The following is a 24,386-nucleotide window of genomic DNA, read 5'->3' on the forward strand; positions in this document are numbered from 1 at the left end:
TACAGCTCCGATGAGACCCCTAGCCTGGGAACCTCCATATGCCACGGGAGCGGCCCAAGAAATAGCAAAAAGACAATAAATAAATAAATAAATAAATAAATAAATTTCTTTTCTTTTCTTTCTTTTTTTTTTTAAGGGGAAGTAAGCCTTTATTTCTTTGTTTCACAATAAAGCTGGCTGACTTGGTTGCTTTTTGGTAATTAATCAGAGACCAAATCCCATATCCTCGCCCGACTCCTCTGACTCCTCCTTTGCTCCAACCTTGGCTGGGGCTGCTGCAGCAGCAGCAGGAGCAGCAGTGGTGGTGGCGGCCACAGGGGCAGCAGCCACAAATGCAGATGGATCAGCCAAGAAGGCCTTGACTTTTTCAGCAAGTGGGAAGGTGTAATCAGTCTCCACAGACAAAGCCAGGACCCACTTGTGTCCTTGATGATAGAATGGAGTGCAGATGCAACAGTTGGGTAACCAGTGTGCAGGCATACACGGGCAACATTGTGGACACTGTTCAGGAAGCGAGAATGCAGAGTTTCCTTGGTGATGTCAAGCACTTCAGGGTTGTAGATGCTGCCATCAAACACCCGCTGATGATCAGCCCAGAGGAGAAGGGGGAGGTGTTCAGCAACGTGGCTTCACTGGCTCCCACTTTGTCTCCAGTCTTAATGAGCTGCACATCACTCAGGATTTCAATTGTGCCCCTGGAGATTTTATTTTATTTTATTTTATTTTAATTTTATTTTGTCTTTTTGCCTTTTCCAGGGCCGCTCCCACGGCATATGGAGGTTCTCAGGCTAGGGGTCGAATCGGAGCTGTAGCTTCCAGCCTATGCCACAGCCACAGCAACGTGGGATCCGAACCACATCTGTGACCTACACCACAGCTTTAACCCACTGAGCAAGGCCAGGGATTGAACCTGTGACCTCATGGTTCCTACTAGGATTCATTAACCACTGAGCCACAACGGGAACTCCCCGCCCCTGGAAATTTTAGTGGTGATGCCTAAAGCCTGGAAAAAGGAGGTCTTCTTGGGCCCCAGACCAGTGTTCTGGGGAAGCACAGTGACTTCACACAGGGCTATGGCAGCAGCATGGGCAGCAGCTGGCACCTTACTGGCCAGAAGCATGTCCTGAACTCAGTGAGGTCCTCCTTGGTGAATACAAAGCCCACGTTCCCCCGGATGTGAGGCAACCGTTTCTCCAGGACTGGGTGGTTTTCGGATGGCCTTTCGTGTGCATCATGGTGTTCTTGCCCATCAGCACCACGGCCTTCCCGCGGAGGGACATGCGGATCTGCTGCATCTGCTTGGAGCCCACATTGTCTGCTCCCACAATGAAGCATTTCAGATAATCATCCAGAAGTTGGATTATCTTAAGGAAGCAGTTGGACTTCCAGGTCGCCCCGTCTTCCCTGGGCATCACGGCAGTGCGTCCGGAATTGCCACGCAGGGTTTAAAGATGATGTCACTCACACAAGGACGCCTGGTGAGAGCTTAAATTTCACTTGAGGATATCCCAGGAATGGAATTGGATCTCAGGATGGATGTATGTTTAACATTTTTTTTTTCCTTTTTAAGTCTGCACCCACGGCATATGGAGGTTCCCAGGCTAGGGGTTGAATCGGAGCTGTAGCGGCTGGCCCAAACCACAGCCATGACAATGCAGGATCTGAGCTGTGTCTGCAACCCACACCACAGCTCATGGCAATGCCGGATCCTTAACCCACTGAGCCAGGCCAGGGATTGAACCCATGTCCTCATGGATGCTATTCGGATTCTTTAACTGCTGAGCCACAGTGGGAACTCCTGAATGTTTAACATTTTATGAAACTGCCAAACTGTTTCCAAAGTAGTTGTACTGTTTCATGGTCCCACCAGAATTGTATGAGAGTGTCAGTGATCCCACATGTTTACCACCATTTAGTGATCACAGTCCTTAGAGTTTAGGCATTCTAGTGTTAGTGATATCTCACTGTAGTTTTAAAAAATAGCTTTATTACGACATAGTTCAGGGACTTCCTGTCATGGCTCAGTGGTTAATGAACCTGCCTAGGATCCATAAGGATGTGGGTTCCATCCCTGGCCTCACTCAATGGGTTAATGATCTGGCATTGCCGTGAGCTATAGTGTAGGTCGTAGACACAACTCTGATCCCTCGTTGCTGTGGCTATTGTATAGGCTAGCAGCTACAGCTCTGATTCAACCCCTAGCCTGGGAACATCCATATGCTGCATGTGTAGACCTAAAAACACCAAAAAAAAAAAAAAAGTATAGTTCACATGGGAGTTCCCACTGTGGCTCAATGGGTTAAGAACCTGACTAGTATCCATGGAGAATGCGGGTTCATTCCCTGGCCCCACTCAGTGGGTTAAGGATCTGGTGTTGCCATGAGCTGCAGTGTAGGTCACAGATACAGTGCAGCCCTAAAAAGGAAAAAAAAGAAAGAAAATGAACCTCAGGTTTTTATGATGGCTTTATTTATTTATTTATTTTTGTCTTTTTGTCTTTTTAGGGCTGCACTTGCAGCATACAGAGGTTCCCAGGCTAGGGGTAGAATTGGAACTATAGCTGCTGGTCTACGCCAACAGCCACAGTAACGCCAGATCCGAGCCTCATCTGCGACCTACACCACAGCTCATGGCAATGCCAGATCCTTAACCCACTGAGGAAGGCCAGGGATCGAACCTGCGTCATCATAGATGCAAGTCAGGTTTGTTAACTGCTGAGCAACGACAGGAACTCCTATGACGCCTTTTTTTTTTTTTTTTGTCTTTTTACCTTTTCTAGGGCCGCTTCCCATGGCATATGGAGGTTCCCAGGCTAGGGGTCAAATCGGAGCCGTAGCCACCGGCCTACGCCAGAGCCACAGCAACTCGGGATCAGAGCCGCATCTGCGACCTACACCACAGCTCACGGCAACGCCAGATCCTGCACCCGCTGAGCAAGCCCAGGGATCGAACCCAAAACCTCATGGTTCCTAGTTGGAATCGTTAACCACTCCACCACGACAGGAACTCCCCTATGACGATTTTTTTTTTAATTATTTTTTCCACATATGAAAGTACTCATAATCATTATAGAATAAATTACCAAAAAAACCAAAAAAAAAAAAAGGATATAGTTCACATACCATACAACTTATCCATTGAAATTGTACAATTTGGTGGCTTTTGGTATATTCACAAAGTTGTATGTCCAAAAACACTGTCAATTTTAGAACGTTTTCATTATCCCTAAAAGAATCCCTGTACCCCTCAGCAATCACAACCCCCCAACACACACAACCTCTGGATTGCCCACTCCAACCCTTAGGCAACTACTAATCTGCTTTTGTTTCTATAGATTTCACGATTCTGGACAGTTCATATAAGCATCATACAACATGTGGTTCTTTGTTGAGTGGTATCTTTCACTTAGTGTATTTTCAAGTTTTTTTTATGTCATGGTGAATACCAGCCCTTCATTCTTTTTCTTTTCTTTTTTTTTTTTTAACTGCTGAATAATATTTCTCTTGTAAAAACATTCTACATCTTATTTATCCATTAGTTGGCTGATAGGCATTTAGGTAGTTTCCACTTTTGGCTGTGATGACTGAAGCTGCTAAGAATATCTGCACACAAGTTTTTGTGTGGGCATATATTTTCATTTCTCTTGGTTGTGAAATGGCTGGATTAAGTGGTAACTCCATGTTTAATCTGTTGTGCTGCCAAACCCTTTTAGAAAAGTGGCTGTACCATTTTACATTTCCAGCAGCAGTGTTCCAATTTCTCCATATCCTCACCAACAACCTACTATCTGTCTTGTTGATACAGCTATCCTAGTAGGTATCAAGTACCTATTAGGTACTGCTGTGGCTGTGCTGCAGCTGTGGTGTAGGCCAGCAGCTGCGGTTCCTATTTGACCCCTAGCCTAAGAGCTTCCACATGCCAGGGGTGCGGCCCTAATAAAAAAAAAAAAAAAGTTCCTTTTGGTATCAGAGGATTTTAACTTTCATGAAGTCTAAATTATCCATTCCCCCCCCCATGGTCAATACTTTTTGAGTCCTGTCCAAACAACCTTTTCTCACCTCAAGGTCACAAAGATATTTTCCTCTGTTTTATATAGAAACTTTACAGTTGTGGGTTTTACATTTAGCTCTCTGATGCCTCTCAAATTAATTTTGTATGTGAAGTGAGGGTGAAGTTCATTTATTCTATGTGGATATCCAGCTGTGCCAGCAATATTTGTTACAGACACTTGCTCCTCCACATTGTATTGACCTGGGAACTTCATAAAAAGTGAGCTGACCGTACAGGTGTTGGAGGATTTCTAAAATTTGTAATTTGTTTCACTGATCTATTTGTCTCTACCTTTTCTAACTCCACACTCTCTTAACTACTCTAGACTTATAGTAATTCCTAATTAAAATAGTTTAATTCCTCCAAATTTGTTCTTCTTTTCCAAAATTGTTTTTTGGCTATTCTAGACCCTTTGAATTTCCACTTAAATTTTAGAATCTGCTTGTCTATTTCCTCAAAGAAATCTGTTGGATTTCTATAGCAATTAAATTAATCTATAGATCAACACTGAGTCTGTCCATTTATGAACACAGAATATAACAAATTCTTTTTTTCTCTCTAAGAGTTTTAAAGTTTTTCTCAGCATTGTTTTGATACTTTCAGTGTAGCTATCCTATAAACATTTAGATTTATTCTTTGTGACATTTTTGAGGTTCTTTTAATTTTTGTTTTTTTAGGGCCGCACCTGTGGCACATGAAGTTCCCGGGCCAGGGGTCGAATCAGAGCCAAAGCTACCAGCCTATACCACCACCATAGCAACGCCAGGTCTGGACCGCATCTGTGATGTACGCCAGAGCTCATGACAATGCCAGATACTTAACTCACTGAGCAAGGCCAGGCATGTAACCCACAACCTCGTGGACACTAGTCGAGTTCTTAACCCACTGAGCCACAAGGAGAACTCCATTTTTGATGCTACTTTAAACAGTATATTTTAAATTTCATTCTGCAATTGTTTTTTAATAGAATATAGGACAGAATAATTTTTTTATATTGGCTATCTTGACCTTTCTAAATTCACTTACCAATTTTGGCACTTTTTTGGTGGTAGATTCTATACATTTTCCATACACACAGTTATGTCTTCTGCAAATAATAACAGTTTCTTTCTTCTTTTCCTATCTTTATATCTTTCATTTCTTTTTTCCTGTCCATCATGCAACCTAGGATTTCTAGCACAATGTTGACTAGAAATGGTAGACGATTATATGCTTGCCTGTTCTCTTAAGGGGAAATTTTTTTTTTTTTTTTTTTTTTTTTGGTCTTTTTAAGCCTGCACCCATGGCATATGGAGGTTCCCAGGCTAGGAACTGTAGCTGCTGGCCTATGCCACAGCCACAGCAACACTGGATCCGAACTGTATCTGTGACCTACACCACAGCTCATGGCTATGCCAGATCCTTAACCCACTGAGTGAGGCCAGGGATCGAACCCTCGACCTCACGGTTCCTAGTCGGATTCGTCTCCGCTGCGCCACAACGGGAAGTCCCACGACTAGTGATTAAGTAAAATGATTCTTGTGGACTGACTTGCCTAATAATTCTATAGCTGATAGCTATTTTTGTCCCACTTACAAGTCCTTTCGCCTGCTTCTGGGTGAAGGCACACGCTGCGCTTCCTCCCTTTCCTCATGAAAGCCATTCCAAAATTACAACTCGACAATCTGAAGAATTTCCAAAACATCCCGCACACGTTCGCGGGGGGGGGGGAGGGGGGGCGTGGGCACAAGGACGGGATCGCGCACTGGTGCCTGGCGGCGAACGTCCCCTGCTGGGCTTGCCTAGTAGCTGAACGCCGTGCGCGCGTGCAGGTCCACACATCTATCTATGCATCTACGTGTGTGTACACGGCTGCCGCCCTGGAGACCGGCGAGTTCAGCGGTCCGCATCTATCGCCCCGCCGCCAGTGGGCGGCGCAGAGCCATTGTTCCGCCGCCGGCCGACCCTCAGCCCCTGTGGCACGCGCGTTCGTCACGGAGGGAGGTGGGGCTTCGCCGGGCCCCCGGCCCCCAACCCGGGGTTTGAAGGCACGTCTCCCCCTCCCACGCGTCTCCACGAGCTAGAAGGCGGGAGTGGAGTTGTGCGTAGCGGCCGCCCGCGCGGCTTCACCCACACTTTCCCCGGAAACTTCCCTAGTGCCCATCCTTTCGCGAAGTGCCCCAGGGCCAGTCCTGGGCTAGCACCCACCTCCCACCCCCCTACTGAGTCCTCTTCCTCTTCCAGGGAAGACGCTCTTGAGCGCCTCCGAGGAGGCAGGACGCCGGGCAGAAGCCCAGCGGCCGGTGGAAGAGAAGCTGAGGAGGAGAAAGGGAGGGGAGGGGGAGTGAGGAGCTCGCGGCAGAGGGAACAGCAGATTGCGCCGAGCCAATGGCAACGGCAGGACGAGGTGGCACCAAATTCCCTTCGGCCAATGACGCGCCAGAGTCTACAGAAGCCCATTAGCATTTCCCCAGGGGCAGGGGCAGAGGCAGGGGCTGCGGAGACCGAGCCGCGGAGTGTCTGCAGCATCCAGTTTTTGCGTCTCCGGCCCCCAGCAAGCCCCGGCTCTCTGTCTCCTCCCCTCTCCCGCCCGTGCGGTTCTCCCACGGTGAGCCAACTCTGCGCACTTTGCCCCTTCTTGGCAGCGAATAAAAGGGGTCAGAGGAAATACAGAACACGGTCGCCCACTGCCAGCTCTAGCCTTTAAATACCCAGCCTGGGGAGACCCACGAACAGCAGGTCGGGTGCGGACACCGACCCAACGCGCCCCGTGCAGCAAAGGGTTCCGAGTGCAGCATCGCTGATCTCCGCGCAAAAGCCGGCTCCGGCACTAGTCTACGCTCAGTGCGGTCTGCCACGAACTCCTCCCCGAAGTCTCATCCCTGGGAAAGTGATCCCAACGTCCGAGAGCCCAGATGCCGGCCCACTTGCTGCAAGAGGAGGTGAGCTTCCAAGTAATGGCCCCCAGACCGCGGGCTCGCCGGTGCTGGTTGGGCTTCTAGGTGACTCGGTGTAGAAGAGAGTTGAGATCGCCGAGGACAGCCACCTTTTTCGAGTTGTATAGTCTTCAGTTTGTTGGGAATGTGGATTGTAATTTGGGAACTTAGTTCTCCAACTTTTGTTTCCTAAGCTTCAAAGAAAAATCTGGCGGTACCTGTACCCTGATGTGTGTAAGCATGCGGGCTTTCCTTTGTGTGTTTGAAGGGGTGCAAGTGTTTTACCCCTCTCTTTCCCCTTCCCCTTGAGGTTTCACCCTCCTCCCCAATCTCTCCGCACAGTTCCTGGGGACTTGCGTCTCTTCCATCTAGGATAGACCTTGCCTTCAGGTAACCTGGGTATTGGGGCCAGGTCTGTGCCTATACCCCGCCCTTCCCCCAGCTAGACCAGGGAGTGAAGTGGCCCCTAGTGTCTCCACGTGTCCTCCCCTCTCTCCCAGCTCTGCACTTCCACTCTCTTTCAGATCTCTAGCTCCTACACAACCACCACTACCATCACAGCACCTTCCTCCAGGGTCCTGCAGAATGGAGGGGGCAAGTTGGAGAAGACTCCCCAATACGTGGAAGAAGACATCCGCCCTGAAATGAAAGATGACATCTATGACCCAACCTACCAGGATAAGGAGGGCCCAAGGCCCAAGCTTGAATATGTTTGGAGAAACATCATCCTCATGAGTCTGCTACACTTGGGAGCCCTGTATGGGATCATATTGATCCCCACCTGCAAGATATACACCTTGCTCTGGGGTAAGAGGTCCCCTTGTCCTCCTGTCTCAGTATCCCAGGTTCTCTCCACTCTTTTAATACAGTAGCAACTTACACAGAGTAGAAACACCAGCCCCTCCAGGCCGAGGTTTTTCCAACCATTTCTCCTAGGTGTTGTGGTGGTCTGGGATGCAGGAGTGTCGATTCTGGGGCCTTTAATTTGGGGGGGTGGGGTGGAGAGGGAGCCCTGGGACTATGGGCCACAGGCTTTGAAGTGAGTAGATCTGTGCCAGGGAGTCAGCTTTTCTGTTTCAAGTCATTTTCTTGACTGCTTGTCCCAGCCCTGCCAGCCTAGAAAGAATCAAGGCCCTTACCTGGATGCATGGGAACATGGGGCTAGACTAGTGTGACTTTAGAGGGCACATGCTGGGTATATTCACGGGGTAGCAAGAGAAACTACTGAGGAAGAGGGTTAAGCAGAAGAGGGGGGAAGAGAGCTGTGGTCATCCATGAAATTATTTTGCCCTGATCCTTAGCCTTATCAGGCTCCTTAATTACACAGACAGAGGAAGGCGGCTCCTGCATAACTCATGTTACATGGATGTCTTGCTCTGTGACTCCACGTGGGTCTCCAGGGAACTGCACATGCCACTCAAGAAAATGTTCTAATGAAATAAGGTTAAAGAAACGTTTCTTGCCCCATTCCCCACCCATCCTGCTCCAGCCCCTCTCCCCTGATGCCAGGAGTGCCTCCTTGCTGGGGACAGCCAGGCCAGAAAAGAGACTCCGGAGCAGCCCCGGCCCTCAGGCTGCTGCAGTGAGGGAGACAGTCCCCCGTGCGTCCCTGACCTGCCCTTAGCTCAGCTCTTTCAGGAATCCATGGCTTGGGCTGATAGTGGAGCCCTGCCCCCTCACACACATGCGCTCTGCAGGCATTGCCACTCCTGCCTCGAGTCTGACTTGGGAAGAGGAGAGCAGGGAACTCTAAAGATCCAGGAGCTCCATGCTGCTACCCTCTGTGATGGGTGGGGGGTTCAGAACTCCCTGTTCAGAAAGCCACGGTATGGTTTCTGGAGCAGTGTCGGATGTTGGGTGCTTGCTGGCAGCTGTGCTCTTGGAGGGTGGTTCTACAGAAGGACTGGTGGGCCAAGTTTCAGCAAAGTCCTCCAGGACCTCTTTGATCTAAAGAGGGTGGATCTGGTCTGCGGAGCCTTGTCTTGGCAGATCCTCTTGGTGCCACAGACAGAGAAATGCAACTGGGTAGATTCCCTCTCTCAATTTTCCCAGACACAAACTGGGGACAACAGGACTTTTTTTAAGCTTAGAAAGGTAGTGCTCCTCTTTTGGCCTCCCTGAAGCATGTGGAGTTGCTGGACCGGGGATCAGACCTAAGCCTCAGCTGCAGGAATGCCGGATCCTTAATCCACCCTACCAGGCCGGGATGCCACCTGAGTCCCAGCATTCCCAAGGTGCCGCTGATCCCGTTGTGCTACAGCGGACATTCCAAGAAAGGTGCTCCTGGAGTTCCTCGTGTGTCATTGCTGGGGCCAGCCAGGTGCAGAGGAAATCAGTTCATCCTCAGACCAGGAAGGGCTCTTATAATTGTAAGGGGAGGGGGACTTCTGCTCCCCAGCCCCTCTGAGAACCCGGCAGAGCTTGAGTTGCAGTATGAGGAATCAAGAGCCAGGGACATGGATGCCCCAGGGAATCTGTGGACTCCCCTCCTGACCCCTTCTCCCCCACAGAGGAGTCTTCACAAGTTTAGTCACTTCCAAGCCCCCCTCCAGCCTCAGGACTCCCTGTCGGCCTCGTTAAGTTCCGAGTTTGGCCAGGCAGCTGCTGCTGGCTCTTCTCCCTTGGCTGCTACTGCAGGGGACAGGATGCTGTCCCCAACCAAGGCTGTGCCTGCCACCTTTTTGGTGCCCTGCCTGTAGATGTGTGCTCTGCCCTTGGACAGAAACCTGTCACACAGACTGGATGGTGACTTTTTTACTTCTTGTCCCTGGATCCTGTGGTGGTGGATGGCTTAGCTGACGGAATGACCATTTTGGTATGGCCATATCCGAGCTCCTCTGGTGGAGTTGGGGGGAGGGTCAGAGTTCCCGAACCTTAAGAGTTCAGGAACTTGGCTTCATCTTTTCTTGTCTTGTCCCTAAGGACAGTGCTAAATTAGCAAATGGTTGTGATTCCAGCATTTGTCAGGACTGAGCAATTTTGAGTGTGTCTCAGAAGAGCCCTGAGGGCTGAAGCGATACCTGGCAGCACCTGGGAGCTCTGAGGCGAAACGTCTCCAGGCTCTTCCTTAGGGCTAAAACTATGAAGTTTTGCTTAACCATAAATCTAGACTTTAGTAGAGAATGAATATCCAACTGACAGGCTTAGGGGTGCTGGTAGAAAAAGGCACCAGAGACTTGGGTGCTTTCCCCAGGTTCTCTGTTAGGATCATATGTGCTTCCATTTTTGTGCTTTGCTTTTTTAGGGCCACACTTGCGGCATATGTAAATTCCCAGGCTAGGGGTCAAATGGGAGCTGCAGTTGCTGACCTACGCCACAGCCACAGCAACTCCCACGTACACCACGGTTCATGGCAATGCTAGATCTTTAACCCACTGAGTGAAGCCAGGCATCACACCTACGTCCTCATGGATACTAGTCAGGTTCGTAATTCACTGAGCCACAGTCAGAACTGCCTGCGTGTGCTTTCTGAGTCAGCTTGCCAGGGTCTTCGGTTGCATGTAACCACCCCAGTAGCTTCCTGGGTTCTGAGCTACCTCTTTCTTGCTCAAAGACTTTTCTTGGCCTTTGGTGATTGGCGGGCTGCGGCTCAACTGTTATTTATCCAGGTGCAGATGCAGGCAGATGCTGCCTCTGGGAGGATATTACCACAAGGCGGGGGAGGCCAGAAAATCACCTGGACCCCTAATGCAGCCCCGAGGACCGTGGGTGGCACTTCCCTGAGACAGACTCTGGCTCCCTGGCTCTCCTCCCTGTCCTGTAGGAGGAATAGGCTAGGGTAGAGGAAGGTGGGTGGGGCTTGTTTAGGAAATTGGTGTCTGTGGCTGAGAACACAAGACAATGTGTTACAATGTGTGGTGTCTCCAACTGCAACTAAGTTCAGTGGCCACTGAGGATCCATTGTTTCTAGCTGCTTCCCTAGGAATGAAACATTGTCAACAGTCACTGCTCTCCCAAGGCCTCAGCCTCTGCCTCCTAGAGCTGCTGAACAGAGGAAGGTGGGTGTGCCCAGCAACCCGCCTCCCAGTTAGAGACTCCAACCGGCACCCCTAGAACCTGCAGGCCCCCAGGAAGATGAGGTAGACAGCGCTGGGGTGCCCCCCACCACAGCTTTGAGCCTGCCCTACCGTTGCCTAGAATTAACCCTGACGGGGGTATGAGCTGACTGAGGAAGGTGGCAAAGGAGAGATGCAGGAGCGCTGCGAGTATCTTGCGGGGGCGGGGGGCCATGGTAAACATCCTCGAGCCAGGGCTCAGGAGCACCAACTACTTGTTGACAGAACACCTCATTTCAAACCATGGCTCCATTTTTTTTTTTTTTCCTTTTGCTTTTTAGGGCCACACCTTCAGCATATGGAGGTTCCCAGGCTAGGGGTCTAATCAGAGCTGTAGCCACCCACCTACACCACAGCCACAGGAACTCAGGATCCGAGCCGCATCTGTGACCTACACCACAGCTCACTGCAACGCCAGATCCTTAACTCACTGAGTGATCCCAGGGATCGAACCTGCAACCTCATGGTTACTAGTTGGATTAGTTTTTGCTGCGCCACAACGGGAACTCCTATGGCTCCCTTTCTTACTAGCCATGTGGCCTTAGATAAACACTTAATCTTTCTGAGTGTCTATTTCTTTGGCTTAAACCCCATGCAAGGTATCCAGTGAATCAAAGAATATAGAAATCTGGAGTTCCCCTTATGTCTCAGCCGTAACGAACCTGACTCGTATCCATAAGGATTCGGGTTTGATCCCTGGACCCACTCAGTGGGTTAAATATCCAGCATTCCTGTAAGCTGTGGTGTGGGTTGCAGACACAGCTGGGATCTGGCGTGGCTGTGGCATACGTTGGCGGCTGTGGCTCCAATTCCACCCCTAGCCTGGGAGCTTCCATATGCTGGGGATGTGGCCCTAAAAACAAACACAAACAAACAAACAAAAATCCTTGGCAAAGCTTAAGACTGTGCAGATATGACTTAGGTGCAAGGCGAGTTTTCCCCATTCTGTGACCACGCAGTCTGCCAAAAGACTGAAATGGTTTTGTACCAGATGGTAAATAGCTCTAGTTCTGAGCCCCTCTCCCCAGCCCCCCATGTCCCCTAGAACCCAGAGTCCCTCCAACTGGTCAGTGCCCAGGCCATCCTGTCTTACATATTTTAATACTACCCTTGCTTATGGGTCTTCAGCTCTGCAAGAGTATTCTGTGGTCCTTAAAACTGTGGAGAAGCTTAGTGAAGGTCAGAGGAGATGGGACCTGGGATAATGTCCTTCATGACAGAGAATGACAAGCGGCTGGAGGATGAGAGCCCTCTTCTCTGTCCCGCCTTCCTGAACTTTCTGGGACCTGTAAGCTTATTCCAGCTGTGAGGCTAAGAGGATAGGAGGCGATGGTAATTTTTTCCCAAGTGGTAAAATTGAAGGGGCCTAAGAGATCTAGGTGTCCGTGGAGTTCAGGGAAAAGCACATCCTCACCTGCAGCCTGAACGACACCCAGACGCTGACCTGAGGAGAACATCACGTGTAAGACTTGCCCCGATTACTGACTCCCAGTCCTGTCTTCCGGCAGCGTTTGCCTACTATCTGCTGAGTGCTGTGGGTGTCACGGCAGGAGCTCACCGCCTGTGGAGTCACCGAACTTACAAAGCTCGACTGCCCCTGCGGGTCTTCCTGATCATTGCCAACACGATGGCATTCCAGGTAAGAAGCCAGTTGTGCTCAGCTCTTTATCAAACGCAGGCGATGGGTGCCTGGAAGGGAGCAGCACCTGGACAGCTACTTCACTTTCCTCTCTGCTTCCAGTCACCTCAAGTTCAGGTTCAGTCCTTGGGTCCATAACACCTGCAGTACTTTGGAGTGACTTGAAAAGGGAAATAGGGGATAAAGAGGAAATAGCCTCTGTGTATAGGATTGTTTTCCAGCCTCCGTTGTTACACAGTCTGGTCGTTGTGGTCCCTTCATTAGTGCACGAGGCAGGAACTGACCCTGATTTCCCAGGCAGCCGTTGGACAATACATTCACTATTTTAGGTGAACATCTCAGGACTCCACCAAAAGGGATTAAAGTTAATGTTTCACAGATTCATGAACCCTATTGTTTTCAGGTGAGAAGAGCAAACACTTTTATAGTGTTAACTATACCTCCTGGCCCTATTCTGAGCACTTGACAAGGATTACACCATTAAGCCCTCCCAACAGTCTTAGGAGGTTGGTACTGTTGTGATCCCCATTTCACGGAGGGGGAAGCTGTGTCACTGAGGGTGTAGGTAGACCATCATTATGGTCCTATGTTGGGCTGCCAAGCTGTCTAAGTCAAATATTGAGGTCTGCCGAAGCCGGAAGTTCATAGCAGGGAATTGGAGAAAGGGAACTCCCAGTTATTGAACAGCAGCACTGGGCAAAGGCTAGCATGTTGTGTGGGGCTTAGCTTGGATCAAGGGGCAAAAAGAAGGAAACCGAATCAGTTCCTTTCTTCATGGCAGTGTCTCACACAGTTGCATAACTGTCTTCTGCCATAGCACTTAATGCCTTGAAGGCCCCTGATGTGGTCCCTGTTGGGGCAAAAGAAGGAAGAGATATTGGCACCCTCTCTAAGCGATAGAAAGTGTCTCAGAGGAGCCCAGAGACCATTTGGAAATGCGGTCAAATCATGATTATGTGTCTGGCCTTGTTGAGTTGTGGGAGCTGAATCTTGCCAAGGGATTAGGCAGCCTGTGAAGACCCTTTGCTCCCGTTCTTGCTGGAAGAATTGCAATTTTGCCTCCTAGTGAAACTCTTCAAGCTCTATACAATCCATCTCCATTCTGCCCACCATATAACCCTCAAGAAGCAGCCAGCCCTATTCATGTGGTCCTGAGACTTGAAGGTGCTTTTCCACTTAAGCATCAGTGGCCAGATGGGGGAAGAGAGGAGGCAACTCCCTGACTCCTCCTTTGGAGCCCTGACTCCCAGGTATTTCGCGAGCTTGGGCTGAACGCCTCGGGCTCTTGAAGGCACCTAGCCATTGGCATTCCTCTGAGAGGGTGTCTCTCCTCAGGCCTCCATTCCTCTTCTCTGTCCCTCCAGAATGACGTTTATGAATGGGCCCGAGATCACCGTGCCCACCACAAGTTTTCAGAAACAGATGCTGATCCCCACAATTCCCGACGTGGCTTTTTCTTCTCTCACGTGGGTTGGCTGCTTGTGCGCAAACACCCAGCCGTCAAAGAGAAGGGTGGTTTGCTTAACATGTCTGACCTAAAAGCCGAGAAGCTGGTGATGTTCCAGAGGAGGTGAGTGCTGTGGTGGTGGAGCTGGGCGCCTGGTGTTTGGGGACACCCTCTCCCCTCCCTGTTTTTTCTTCTAGGACTTGTCCACATAAGCTGGGAAACTGACAGGGTCTGCCTACCCCAAATCATAATTCAAAACCCTTCTTTTATGGGCCACAGCCATAGACTGTTGTTGATTCTTTCTCTCTGAGCTAAAAAAAAAAAAACAGTTAAGGTCAACAATGTGTGTTGACCTGTTACAGTCATGGATACAAAGCTACATGTTGTCATAGTCCTTACCTTCAAGAAGTTCATGGCCTGTTGGGGATGGGAGCACTAAGCCAGGTGTCCAAATACCTATGACATGGCAAAATATTTTTCTGTCCCCAGGAAAGGCACAGAGGGGAGGGAGACTGTGGAGTAGGGAACATTAGGGAAGGGTTTTAGGAGAAGGTAGCTTAGGAATCCACTGGTGGATAGAGATTTTCACAAGTGTTGGCGGAGGGGGAGGCAGTGCAAACAGAAAGAATGAGCTAAAGCATGAAGCATGTTCCAGCAATAGAGTCCCTCTGCTTAAAGTACAGGGTGTGGTAGGAAATAAAGACTAGAGAGACCGAGACCTTTCTTGTGGGGCCTTAAGAGCAGACAGGGTTTAATTCAACCCCAGCAATAGGAAACCATGGAAGGGTTTTTGAGCCGGAATGTGGTCAGAAGTGTGCTCTGGAGAGGTCACCCTGCAGATAGGTGAAAGAAACCATTGGGCTGAAGAGGTGAGCTGCAGGGCCCCAGGTGAGGAGGTACTGGGCATCCGTGCTGGGGAAGTGGTGGCAGGAGTAGAGAGGAGGCGAAATGTGGGGACACATGTGATCCAAGAGTAGCAGACTTGACTGCTGAAGAGGTGCAGGAAATCAGCTCCCTCGGAATGTCAGTAGCCTGTTTTACTTTGGGAGAATGAAGAATGGGCCAGGGCCTCCAGAGGGACAGCCTGCAGGCATCCGGGACACTCGGTGTGCCCCTGAGGGGAAAAGAAGAAAAAGGATCAGAAGGCTTTCTGGCTAGCAAGAGAGGAAGGCAAGATACCAAACACAGATTCTGCAAAGAGCACTGACACCAAGAGAGGAGCAGGCAGAATGGAAAGACCTGGGCAGGAGAACTCAGTTCAGTAATCTGTAATTTGGGCCGCCCCTCTTGTGGTACGATTAGGCTGTGGTCAAAGAGAGCAATGGATGGAGAGTCGGGAGACAAGGCATTCCAGCCCTTGCTCCACTGGTTCCTGGTGGTATGACCCTAGAAAAGTCATTTAGCCCCTCCTTACCTTACCTCATCAAAAAAGTATGATAATAACACTGCCTTCTCAAAAGACTACCCACCCCATCCCTCTTGCTCTGTTTCCTGCCACCTTGTGCTCACAGCGTAGAGGGTAGGGGACAGCTCAGCCCCATGAGAGGGCAAAGTCAGAGTCCCCTCCATGAATGGGGTGTGTGATCTCTCCCTGTAGGTACTACAAACCCGGTATCCTGTTGATGTGCTTCATCCTGCCCACGATCGTGCCCTGGTATTGCTGGGGTGAAGCTTTTCCCCAAAGCCTGTTCGTCGCCACCTTTCTTCGTTACGCCATCGTGCTCAATGCCACCTGGCTGGTAAACAGTGCTGCCCACCTATACGGATATCGCCCTTATGACAAGACTATTAGCCCCCGGGAGAATATCCTGGTTTCATTGGGAGCTGTGGGTAAGTTAGCAGTCCATAGCAAGACCCCATCTAGTGGGCTGCTGGTTAAGAGTATTAGACTAGGAGCCAGAAAAACCAGATTAACCTGCTTTATGACCCCTCTCTGTTTCTCTGCTATAAAACTAAGGAGCAATAGTAGAAACCCCTTGAGAGTTGGGCAGCAAGTCTTATATAAAGAGAATTGGGCTAAAAAATAACAATGTCTCTGAGTCCAGGTTCCAAAAAGATCCCCAGGTGCTCTGGATGAGGAACCACTTTGGCTTGTCCTTTTTCCAGTCATCTCTGGGCTGGCACATGGTCTGGCTAGGGGCAGAGACTGCATGAATAGAACAGTAGGGTCTTCTGGGTGGCCAGTAAGCCTAGTGTTTTATATTTAGACATGCTATACAAAATGCAGAACAAATCCTTAACATTTCAACAAGCTTCTCTTTTATCACCTTGCTATATTCAGAGAGGCTGAACTCAAAGTGTATTTCATGCCTTATTGTTTGGTGATGCCAACATGAAGGACCTCAAAGCAACTGTTGGTGGCCCTTTTATCACCACTGACCGCTCTCATCTCTTGTCCTTTATTCTTCTCTTGTCCTTTATTCTTCTCTATCCCGTGCTGGGAACACCCACTCCCCTTAACATGGCTTGGAGAACTCCTGATAAAGCAGTTAATTTGATCACAAGTCTCTGCTCACTGATCTAATGCTGACTATTCAAGAATATCTTTCTAAAAGAAAAAAATATCTTTCTCTCATTCCAGTTTCAATAGCCAGAATCTAAGACAACAGTGTTCTACCATCTGTCTCCCTTTTATTTTTTCCCCTGCCACTCTTTTCAACTAAACATAGATCTTGACTAAGGCCTGGAAGCAGTTTTCCTTAAGCAGCGCCTGTGGCCTCTTCCACGCCAGTGATCAGTGCCACTGGTTGTCTGGCATATCTAGGCAACCTCCCTGCTCCCCACATGTGTGTACACTGCGGCCTAGCATTTGCTTTGTTCTCTTTAAAACCTTTCTTTATGTGCTCAACCCTGAGCATCTTTTTTTTTTTCTTTCTTTTTTTTACAATCTGTACTAAAGACATTTCATTTGTATCCTTTTTTTTTTTTTTTTTTTTTTTTTAGTGCCGCACCTGTGCCATATGGAAGTTCCCAGGCTAGGGGTCCAATCCGAGCTACAGCTGCTGGCCTCCACCACAGCCACGGCAATGCCAGATCCAAGCAACCTACACCACAGCTCATGGCAATGCTGGATCCTTAACCCACTGAGCAAGGCCAGGTATTGAACCCACAACCTCATGGTTCCTAGTTGGATTTGTTTTTGCTGAGCCACAAGGGGAACTCCTGTATCTCTTTTTAACTTTCATGTATCTTCCCCCTCCTTTCAGGGACCCTCTACCATTGTGCATGTATCTACTCTGAACCATGTTTGAAATCTAACAGGCTATTTTCACAGAAGATTTATGAATGTTGTGGAAGTTTCTGGAATGAGACTGGTCCTGGATTTATAATGAGCTTCCCCAACCCCAGTCTCTTTCTAACCATCCCTTCAAAGTAGCCGCCAACATCTTCCTTTGTCTCAATTATCATTCATCCCTCCATCCTGGCTGTTCTCCCCCTTATCACCTCACCCTTTGTTCTCGAGTAACTGGCTTCCCTGTCATTCTAATCTTTTTCTTCTTGAATTACCTCCCCCACAGTCACATGCTCATCTCTCCGCCAAAGCTGACCTCCTGCCTTGAGCCTCTCCTGGACTGTGTCTTGCTGCCCCAGTTGCAGAGTCTTGTCCTTCTCCTCTTTTTTTCTCCCTTGGCAACTAGTGTGTGTCTGATTAAAGTTTTAAATCTGATAAGTATATCTGATAAGCCTGGCTAGTGCTTATCAAGATCCTAGCTGCAGAATTTTATGGAAATTCGTACTTTTAGCCTTGGGGTTATCCTACCCTCCTACTCAGTTCACACTAGATAAGCTGATTATCCACATGGTAGAGAGTCAGACAGAGGACCTACCTCGAATGATGCCCTGGATGGTGTCATTTCCTTTGCAGAATTTCCTTCCTTGCTTGTTATTAATGTCATTACTACTCTACTGAGGCTCTTTCATCTTCAAAGGGCTCAACATGCTCTTTTATTAGCTATTCTTGCCCAGCTCTGCCTGGGCATCATAAGGGGTCAGCATTGTCATAGTTGAATGCCGTTCGGAAAAAAGATCCCACCAAGGGTTGGAGACCTCTGGCTCTGGAGTTTGCACAGCTCTACTCATGACAGACATTATTCTGAATCCAGAGTTTCTCTGATTTTCTTCTATGGAGCAAAGTGAACTCTTCTCAGAAGCATAGAGGTTTTTTATTCTAATTCTAAGCCTTTTGATTCTGTTTCCCTCAGAGAGCTTCTGTCTTATCAGCTTGACCCCCACACCAGGATTCAAGCTCAAAGAATTAGAAGCTAGAGCAGTCCCCTCTGAACCAGTGGAAACTGAGGAAATGTGGGCCCCTGGTCTGGGCCTCTTTCTGACTTTTGACTGTTGGTGCCCGATTCCGTGCTACCTTCTGCCCTTAGAGATGGTATGGTACAGTGAGGAAAGGTATACCCCCTTGCTCACCTTTTTCAGAAACACGGCAGCAGTTCTTTGTTCTAGACTCTTCTCTCCTCACCCTAACACATGCTCACTCATACAGAGCTTTAAGGTCTCAGACCAATAACTAGTGAAGCTCTGGAATTTCCCAATCTAAAATTCATCCCCTGTGATAGCAGTTTCTCTCCGGTCATCTTATCCCCTCAGAGGAACTGTCAGTCCTCTTCCCACAGAGGCTCCCAGAGAGCCATGGTGACCTGGGTGTCCCCAGTTGTTTCTTAAGGTGCCTCTGAGGGGATCTATGACTGGATTCATTCATTCAACCACAGCAGGTTATCTGCTAGGCTTGAGCTGTGCCACCCCCAGTGTAGCTTCATGACTTTTCTCTGCTTTTTGTTCCAGGTGAGGGCTTCCACAACTACCACCACACCTTTCCCTATGACTATTCTGCCAGCGAGTACCGCTGGCACATCAACTTAACCACGTTCTTCATCGACTGCATGGCTGCCCTGGGTCTGGCTTATGACCGGAAGAAAGTATCCAAGGCTGCCATCTTGGCCAGGATTAAAAGAACTGGAGATGAGAGCTACAAGAGTGGCTGAGTTTGGGGTCCCTTGGGTTCCTTTTCTGAAAGCCAGCTGGGCAGAGGTTTAATGTTCTGTTTATTAACTACTGAATAATGCTACCAGGATGCTAAAGATGATGATGTTAACCCGTTCCAGTACAGTATTCTTTTAAAATTTCTTTTAAGATTGAAAGCCTACAATTCTGCCTTTATGATTCTAAGCTCATATTCTTGTTTCTTCTCTCTCTTCTAGTCCCATTGTCCTTCTCTTGGCTTTGTTCCTGTCACCTTCCTCTCTCTTCCCCTTCACTGTGCCCCAGGCAAGGAGCTGGTCAGTCATTGGTGGGTTTCCAGCTTCCAAAGCCTAGACCTTTCAGTAGTCCAAAACTGGTGAGTGGTCTTTGCCCCAGATAGCTCTTTCTTTGAGTTGTCCTGAGCTTTAAGGTGGGTGGCTCAAGGGAGAGAGGTGATAAAATCTTCTGGGAAAGCCCCTGTTCATTATTTTCAGCCCAGACTTTTGCTCGATGACATGGAAAAATAACTCTATTTTGGCACAAAGCTTCAAAAGCAGGTAACTTGTCAGGGGAGGGAGTTAGCATGCTGTGTGTGGTGGGGTTGATAAAGAAGGGGGAGGTGAGGTGGGAAACCAGGCAGGAGGCTCCTGCTGTGATGGGACACTCGGCTGCCTGCCCAGTGAGGGCTTTGCGCCCTGGCACACAGCATGCTTCCTTTCTCTCCTGACTCTGGGGAATGGCCGTGGAACTTGGCAATGCTAGAATTCAAAAGCACATCCCAGTGTCCCAATGTACGTTAGGCTGAGGATAAAGAAGCAGCATTTAGTTTGTGGCAGCAGTGGTCTCTGCTGGGGAAGAAGTCTTTCTTGTCTCTTTAATAACAGGAAGATTTCTTATTCCATAGAGCGAGAAATCTTGAGGTTGTTTCCGGAATTGCTGAATTGGCAACTCATGGAATTGTCCTCACTCTTTTCATCTTCCCGCTCTGCCATCTTTGGGATACAGCTCCCCTCATAGTAACAATAAGGTGGCTGCCGCATTTTGAGACATCCGGAACTGAGGTGTGTTGGTGGTACCGTGGTGAGCTTAACTATCTTCCCAAAAAGAAAGGATTTTAGCAGGTGGAGGTGGGTCCCACATAAAGATAGTTAAACCTCGGTACTTTGCTTGGAATACCAACATAATTCTCTTGGACTATTTCCCTCTGAAAGAGAAGGAGGCTTGAGAAGAGGAAGAATGGGGGTGGATGGTCTCCTTTCCTCTCTCTGCTGAACAGGAGATGGAGGGGTTGAGGGGCAGGGTCTAGAGGCAGCTCCTGAGACATAACATTGCAAACGAAGGGCTCTGGGGGATTCAGAAGGTTACTGAGTAAGTTACTGGACGTCCTCCTATGGGAAGCTGGTCACACAGGCAAGTTAGATATTGGGGTTCATTTCATTCATTCCAGTTGCTGCTTGGAATAAGGAACTAGAAGGCTGCTCCCCACAGTGTGAAAGCCTTTCACTCCTGCCTTCTAGCCTCAAGCGTACTACCTTGACTATTGATTCCTGCTCTGCCCTGTCTATCTGTTTTTTCCTGCCGGTTCTATCTCCTCCCTGAGGTTTTTCTTCTCTCTCTGGAGGGCAGGTCTCCTTTGGGAGTATGCTAAGGCAGTGATGGCTGCTGCTCTACAGGCAGCTTCCTCTCCCACAGTCAGAATGCTCAGGGTCACTGAACCACTGTTTCTCTTCACAAAGGTGAGCTAGCTGCCACCTCCACGTGGCCTCCAGAGTCTCCACCTGCACCCTTGTGCTCCCCTGCCACTCCAATGATTCAAGACAAGGCGGGCAAACCCTCCTAGAAACATCCCGGGCACGGGCATCCTTTCTCATAAGGCACAGCCAAGCCAAATGCTCACGTTGTGCCAGTGAGTCAGCCACAGAGCAAAAGAGGGTTTGTGGTTAGTCTCCTCTATCTGGGTCAGAACCAGAGAGCAGGCTGGATGCCCCCTGCTTGCTCGGTAAGCCTGCCCAGCCTGAGTCAGTGCTCGCAGCTGATAGTGCAATGCTTGCAGAAACAGGAGAGAGCCCGGTCTTCACTGGGAAGCACAAGAGGCCAAGACAAGTTCCAAAGTGCCTCACTCGAAAGGGAACCCCGTCCCCTGGAGCTAGGGTGTACCACAAAGCTTTGGCTGAGTCTTGGGCTGAACAGCGTCTCTGTTCAGCAAACTAACCAGCATTCCCTACAGCACAGCCCAAGGCAGACAAGAGAATAGAAGAGGGCTGGAAAACAAAAAATAAGAACCTTGGCCCACTCCTGTCCCTGTAACCTCAGTCGTCAACACAGAAGCCTGGCTTTACTCTAAAGACTGGAAATATACAATACCAGATGCTCTGTCCACTGTTGAGCCCCAGGAATGGAAGGGCAGAGAGCATTTCTTCCTGTATTAACTGAGTAAATGGAGGATAAAGGGGTTGGGCTGGACTAGAGGCATCTTTGTCTTTTGAGCCATTCTTCTCAGTAGAAAAAAAAGCTGATGGAAGATCACTGTAGTTCACATTCCCAGACCCAAGCACCTACTCTTTGGAAATGACTGTTGGGTTAGTTTTAATTCCACAGGTCGTCAGATGCCTGCTTTATAGCTGATGATCAAAACCAACTTTTATCTTTCTATTCTAATTGTTTTCAATGGATCTGATCCATACCATAACCCTACACAAGGCTGGATGGGGTTCTTAGGCCAAGGGCCCCAGTATATGTGTGGATGTGTAGCGTGGGAGGGCGGGGAGTAAGGAATACTTTTTTCAAGGTTCTAAAGCTGAATTCAAATGACGCATTAATGACCCAGAAACTCAGATCTGATCGAATCTGAATTTCTAACAGGCCTTGCTTTGTAGGTGTACTGACAACTTATCTGGGGGCCTTACATCTTTTTTAATCGGTGTTACGTCCGAGCCTGCTCTGCTCCCTCACTCCCTCTGCACTCCCTCTGTGGCGTTCCTTTGCCCCTGAGAGCCTGCAGAAGTGGCTGGTAGAAGGGGGGGGCCTGGCTGGAGAATTATCAGTATGCAGGATTCCTTTCTGGGCTTTGTTTTGGAAACTTTCCTTAGGGCTGTTTTTATTATTAAGTGCCCACATTTGACGGAAGGTGGAAGGAATTTGAATGTATTTGATTTATAATGTTATTATTATTATTTTTTTAGATTAAAAGATGGTTGTAGCATTTAAAACGGAAACCTTTTCTCCTGGTTAGCTAGTATCCTGAGTGTATTCTCTGTAAGTGTAGCTCAAATGGGTCAGCGCGAAGAAAAGTTAAAGAAAGCACGATGTCAAGGTTACACGGGTGGTTAAGGCCAGGGCCTCTCCTACCACTGTGCCACTGACTTGCTATGTGACCCTGGGCAAGTCATTTAACTATAATGTGCCTCAGTTTTCCTTCTGTTAAAATGGGATAATAATACTGACCTACCTCAAAGGGCAGTTTTGAGGCGTGACTAATGCTTTTTATAAAGCATTTTGGGATCCTTCAGCAGAGGAATTCTCTTAAGTCCTGAGTATTTTTATAATAACAGTATCCACCATGAACTGTGTCCACCATGAACCCTGTGTCCTGGATGCTGTCATTAATCTATATGGTTCTCTCTGAGAAATTGAATAAACCCAATAGATAAGTGGTGGATAACTAGTCAGATAGAATCTGAGAATGCATAAACTCATTGCCATGGAAACATACACAGGATACCTTTTCCTTGATTGGGTGGGATTTTTTCCCCTTTTTATGTGGGATAGTAGTTATTTGTGGCCTAAGAATAATTTTGGAATAATTTCTATTAATATCAACTCTGAAGCTAGTTGTACTGATCTGAGATTGTGTTTGTTCATAATAAAAGGGAAGTGAATCTGATTGCCTTGTGTCTGAGAGGTTTTTTGCCTGTGAGTCAGTCTCTTAGGACTTAATCTGCCACCCTATGTCCTGTTCCTATACCTTTAAGAGAGTAAAAAAAGTAGAAGCTACAATGGTTGATTCACACTCTAGTAACCCGCCCTGCCCTCCCTGCCCTTCTTAGGGGTAACTTTAGGTTAAACTCAGCCTTGGCAGCAGGAAGCCAGGAGTCTGCTGCCATTAGATCAGACATGTTAACCCCAGCTGGCTTTTTGGCCCTGGGGAAATGCCAGTTCTCTTTCGGTAACATGGGCCAAAAATGATACTGAGAGAGGAAAGGAGCAGCAGGTGACACTTCCCTGGAAAGGGGTTCTGTACCTGGCAACCCAGGCTGGGCCATCCTGCTTCATTCCTCTGAAATGTAGTCCCTTCTGGGAATAAAGTGGCTTCCTGAAAATGCTGATTAACAACAGCAGGAAGAAAGGAAAAGCAATCCTAGAGAAGCCTTGTAAATTCCTGGAATAGAGAGGGCTTCATGATCATCAAGTAGAAAGGCTTTGGCTTTTACTGCTTTAGCTAAGAATCTTGATGTGCAAATGAGAAGGGCTTTTTTTGAAGAGGCTTCATTTTCCAACAGGAGCCACCTAAGCTTCTGAGCATTCCCCAGACCCCCCCTTACACTCTAGTGTAACATTGCCCTCACCTTGGACAAGCACGACTGTCTCAGTGATTCATCCCAAATCAAGTCTATATTCAGTGAGGCCTTGCCAGGCCTTAATAACACAAATTGATGGTGGCACTTTCTTAATATCTGGCTTTCTACCCCTTTCCCTCTATTGTGTTTAAAATGTTCGGGTTGGACCATTTTTCCATTTTATATAATGGCATGGTTCCTCCCAAGTCTCTGTTTTTGGAGGCAAAGACATCAGCCACATGAGAAAGGGCAGCTGCGATAAACTATAGTGAGTCTAGGATGATACTCATGAAACCAAATTCCTTGGAACAATCTATATCAGATAGAGGGATTGGGACCATGCGTCAACAGAAATCTCACACCTTTTTTTTTTTTCTTTTCTTTTTTGGCCTCGCATGCAGCACATTGAAGTTCCTATGTGACCTATGCCACAGCTAGGGCAATGTTGGATCCTTAACCCACTGTGCCACAGCAGGAACTCCCTCTGACAACATTTGGTGCAGGAAACCCAAATTGTGAGTCCACCAGACTCAATAACATTTACTATAAACAGCCATTGTAGTGAGTGCTTGACAGTGCATTATCACAGCATGTCCAAAGCAGGTGCCATCATTACCCTAATTTTATTGATGAAATTCCCTAGAAGAGAAAGAACACAAGGCGAGGGAGTGAGCAAGGATGCTGTGATTCAGCTCAGAACTTTGCTTATTTACTGCTCTCCAAATGGGTGTGAAGTAGATAAGCAACTTGATA

General features: G+C 48.3%; 1 protein-coding gene and 2 pseudogenes across 3 annotated transcripts; 2 read left to right on the forward strand and 1 right to left on the reverse strand.

Moving 5' to 3' along the window:
* Positions 1-204: 204 nt before the first annotated feature.
* LOC125116012 (60S acidic ribosomal protein P0-like) lies at positions 205-1,480 on the reverse strand (annotated as a pseudogene). Its single transcript, XR_007132230.1, has 2 exons — positions 983-1,480; positions 205-703 (listed from the first exon to the last, which is right to left on the reverse strand). The product of XR_007132230.1 is annotated as a 60S acidic ribosomal protein P0-like (transcript).
* Positions 1,481-6,519: 5,039 nt separating this feature from the next.
* On the forward strand, positions 6,520-22,960 carry SCD (stearoyl-CoA desaturase). Its single transcript, XM_047760840.1, has 6 exons — positions 6,520-6,971; positions 7,490-7,772; positions 12,529-12,659; positions 14,024-14,229; positions 15,704-15,936; positions 18,901-22,960. Exons 1-6 carry the CDS (start codon positions 6,945-6,947, stop codon positions 19,098-19,100), a joined length of 1,080 nt encoding a protein of 359 aa, XP_047616796.1. The 5' UTR covers positions 6,520-6,944; the 3' UTR covers positions 19,101-22,960.
* Positions 19,588-22,960, forward strand: LOC125117000 (uncharacterized; annotated as a pseudogene). Its single transcript, XR_007132454.1, has 2 exons — positions 19,588-19,634; positions 20,751-22,960. The product of XR_007132454.1 is annotated as an uncharacterized LOC125117000 (transcript).
* Positions 22,961-24,386: the final 1,426 nt, after the last annotated feature.

Source organism: Phacochoerus africanus, chromosome 15 (assembly GCF_016906955.1).
Source record: "Phacochoerus africanus isolate WHEZ1 chromosome 15, ROS_Pafr_v1, whole genome shotgun sequence".
NCBI classification, from domain to species: domain Eukaryota; kingdom Metazoa; phylum Chordata; class Mammalia; order Artiodactyla; family Suidae; genus Phacochoerus; species Phacochoerus africanus.

Excerpts from the sequence above, each read along its gene's own strand:
- SCD (XM_047760840.1), top strand. The coding sequence starts at position 6,945 with ATGCCGGCCCACTTGCTGCAAGAGGAG. Across the intron at positions 12,660-14,023 it reads CCAACACGATGGCATTCCAG|AATGACGTTTATGAATGGGC; the intron begins GTAAGAAGCCAG and ends CTGTCCCTCCAG. Across the intron at positions 15,937-18,900 it reads GGTTTCATTGGGAGCTGTGG|GTGAGGGCTTCCACAACTAC; the intron begins GTAAGTTAGCAG and ends TTTTTGTTCCAG.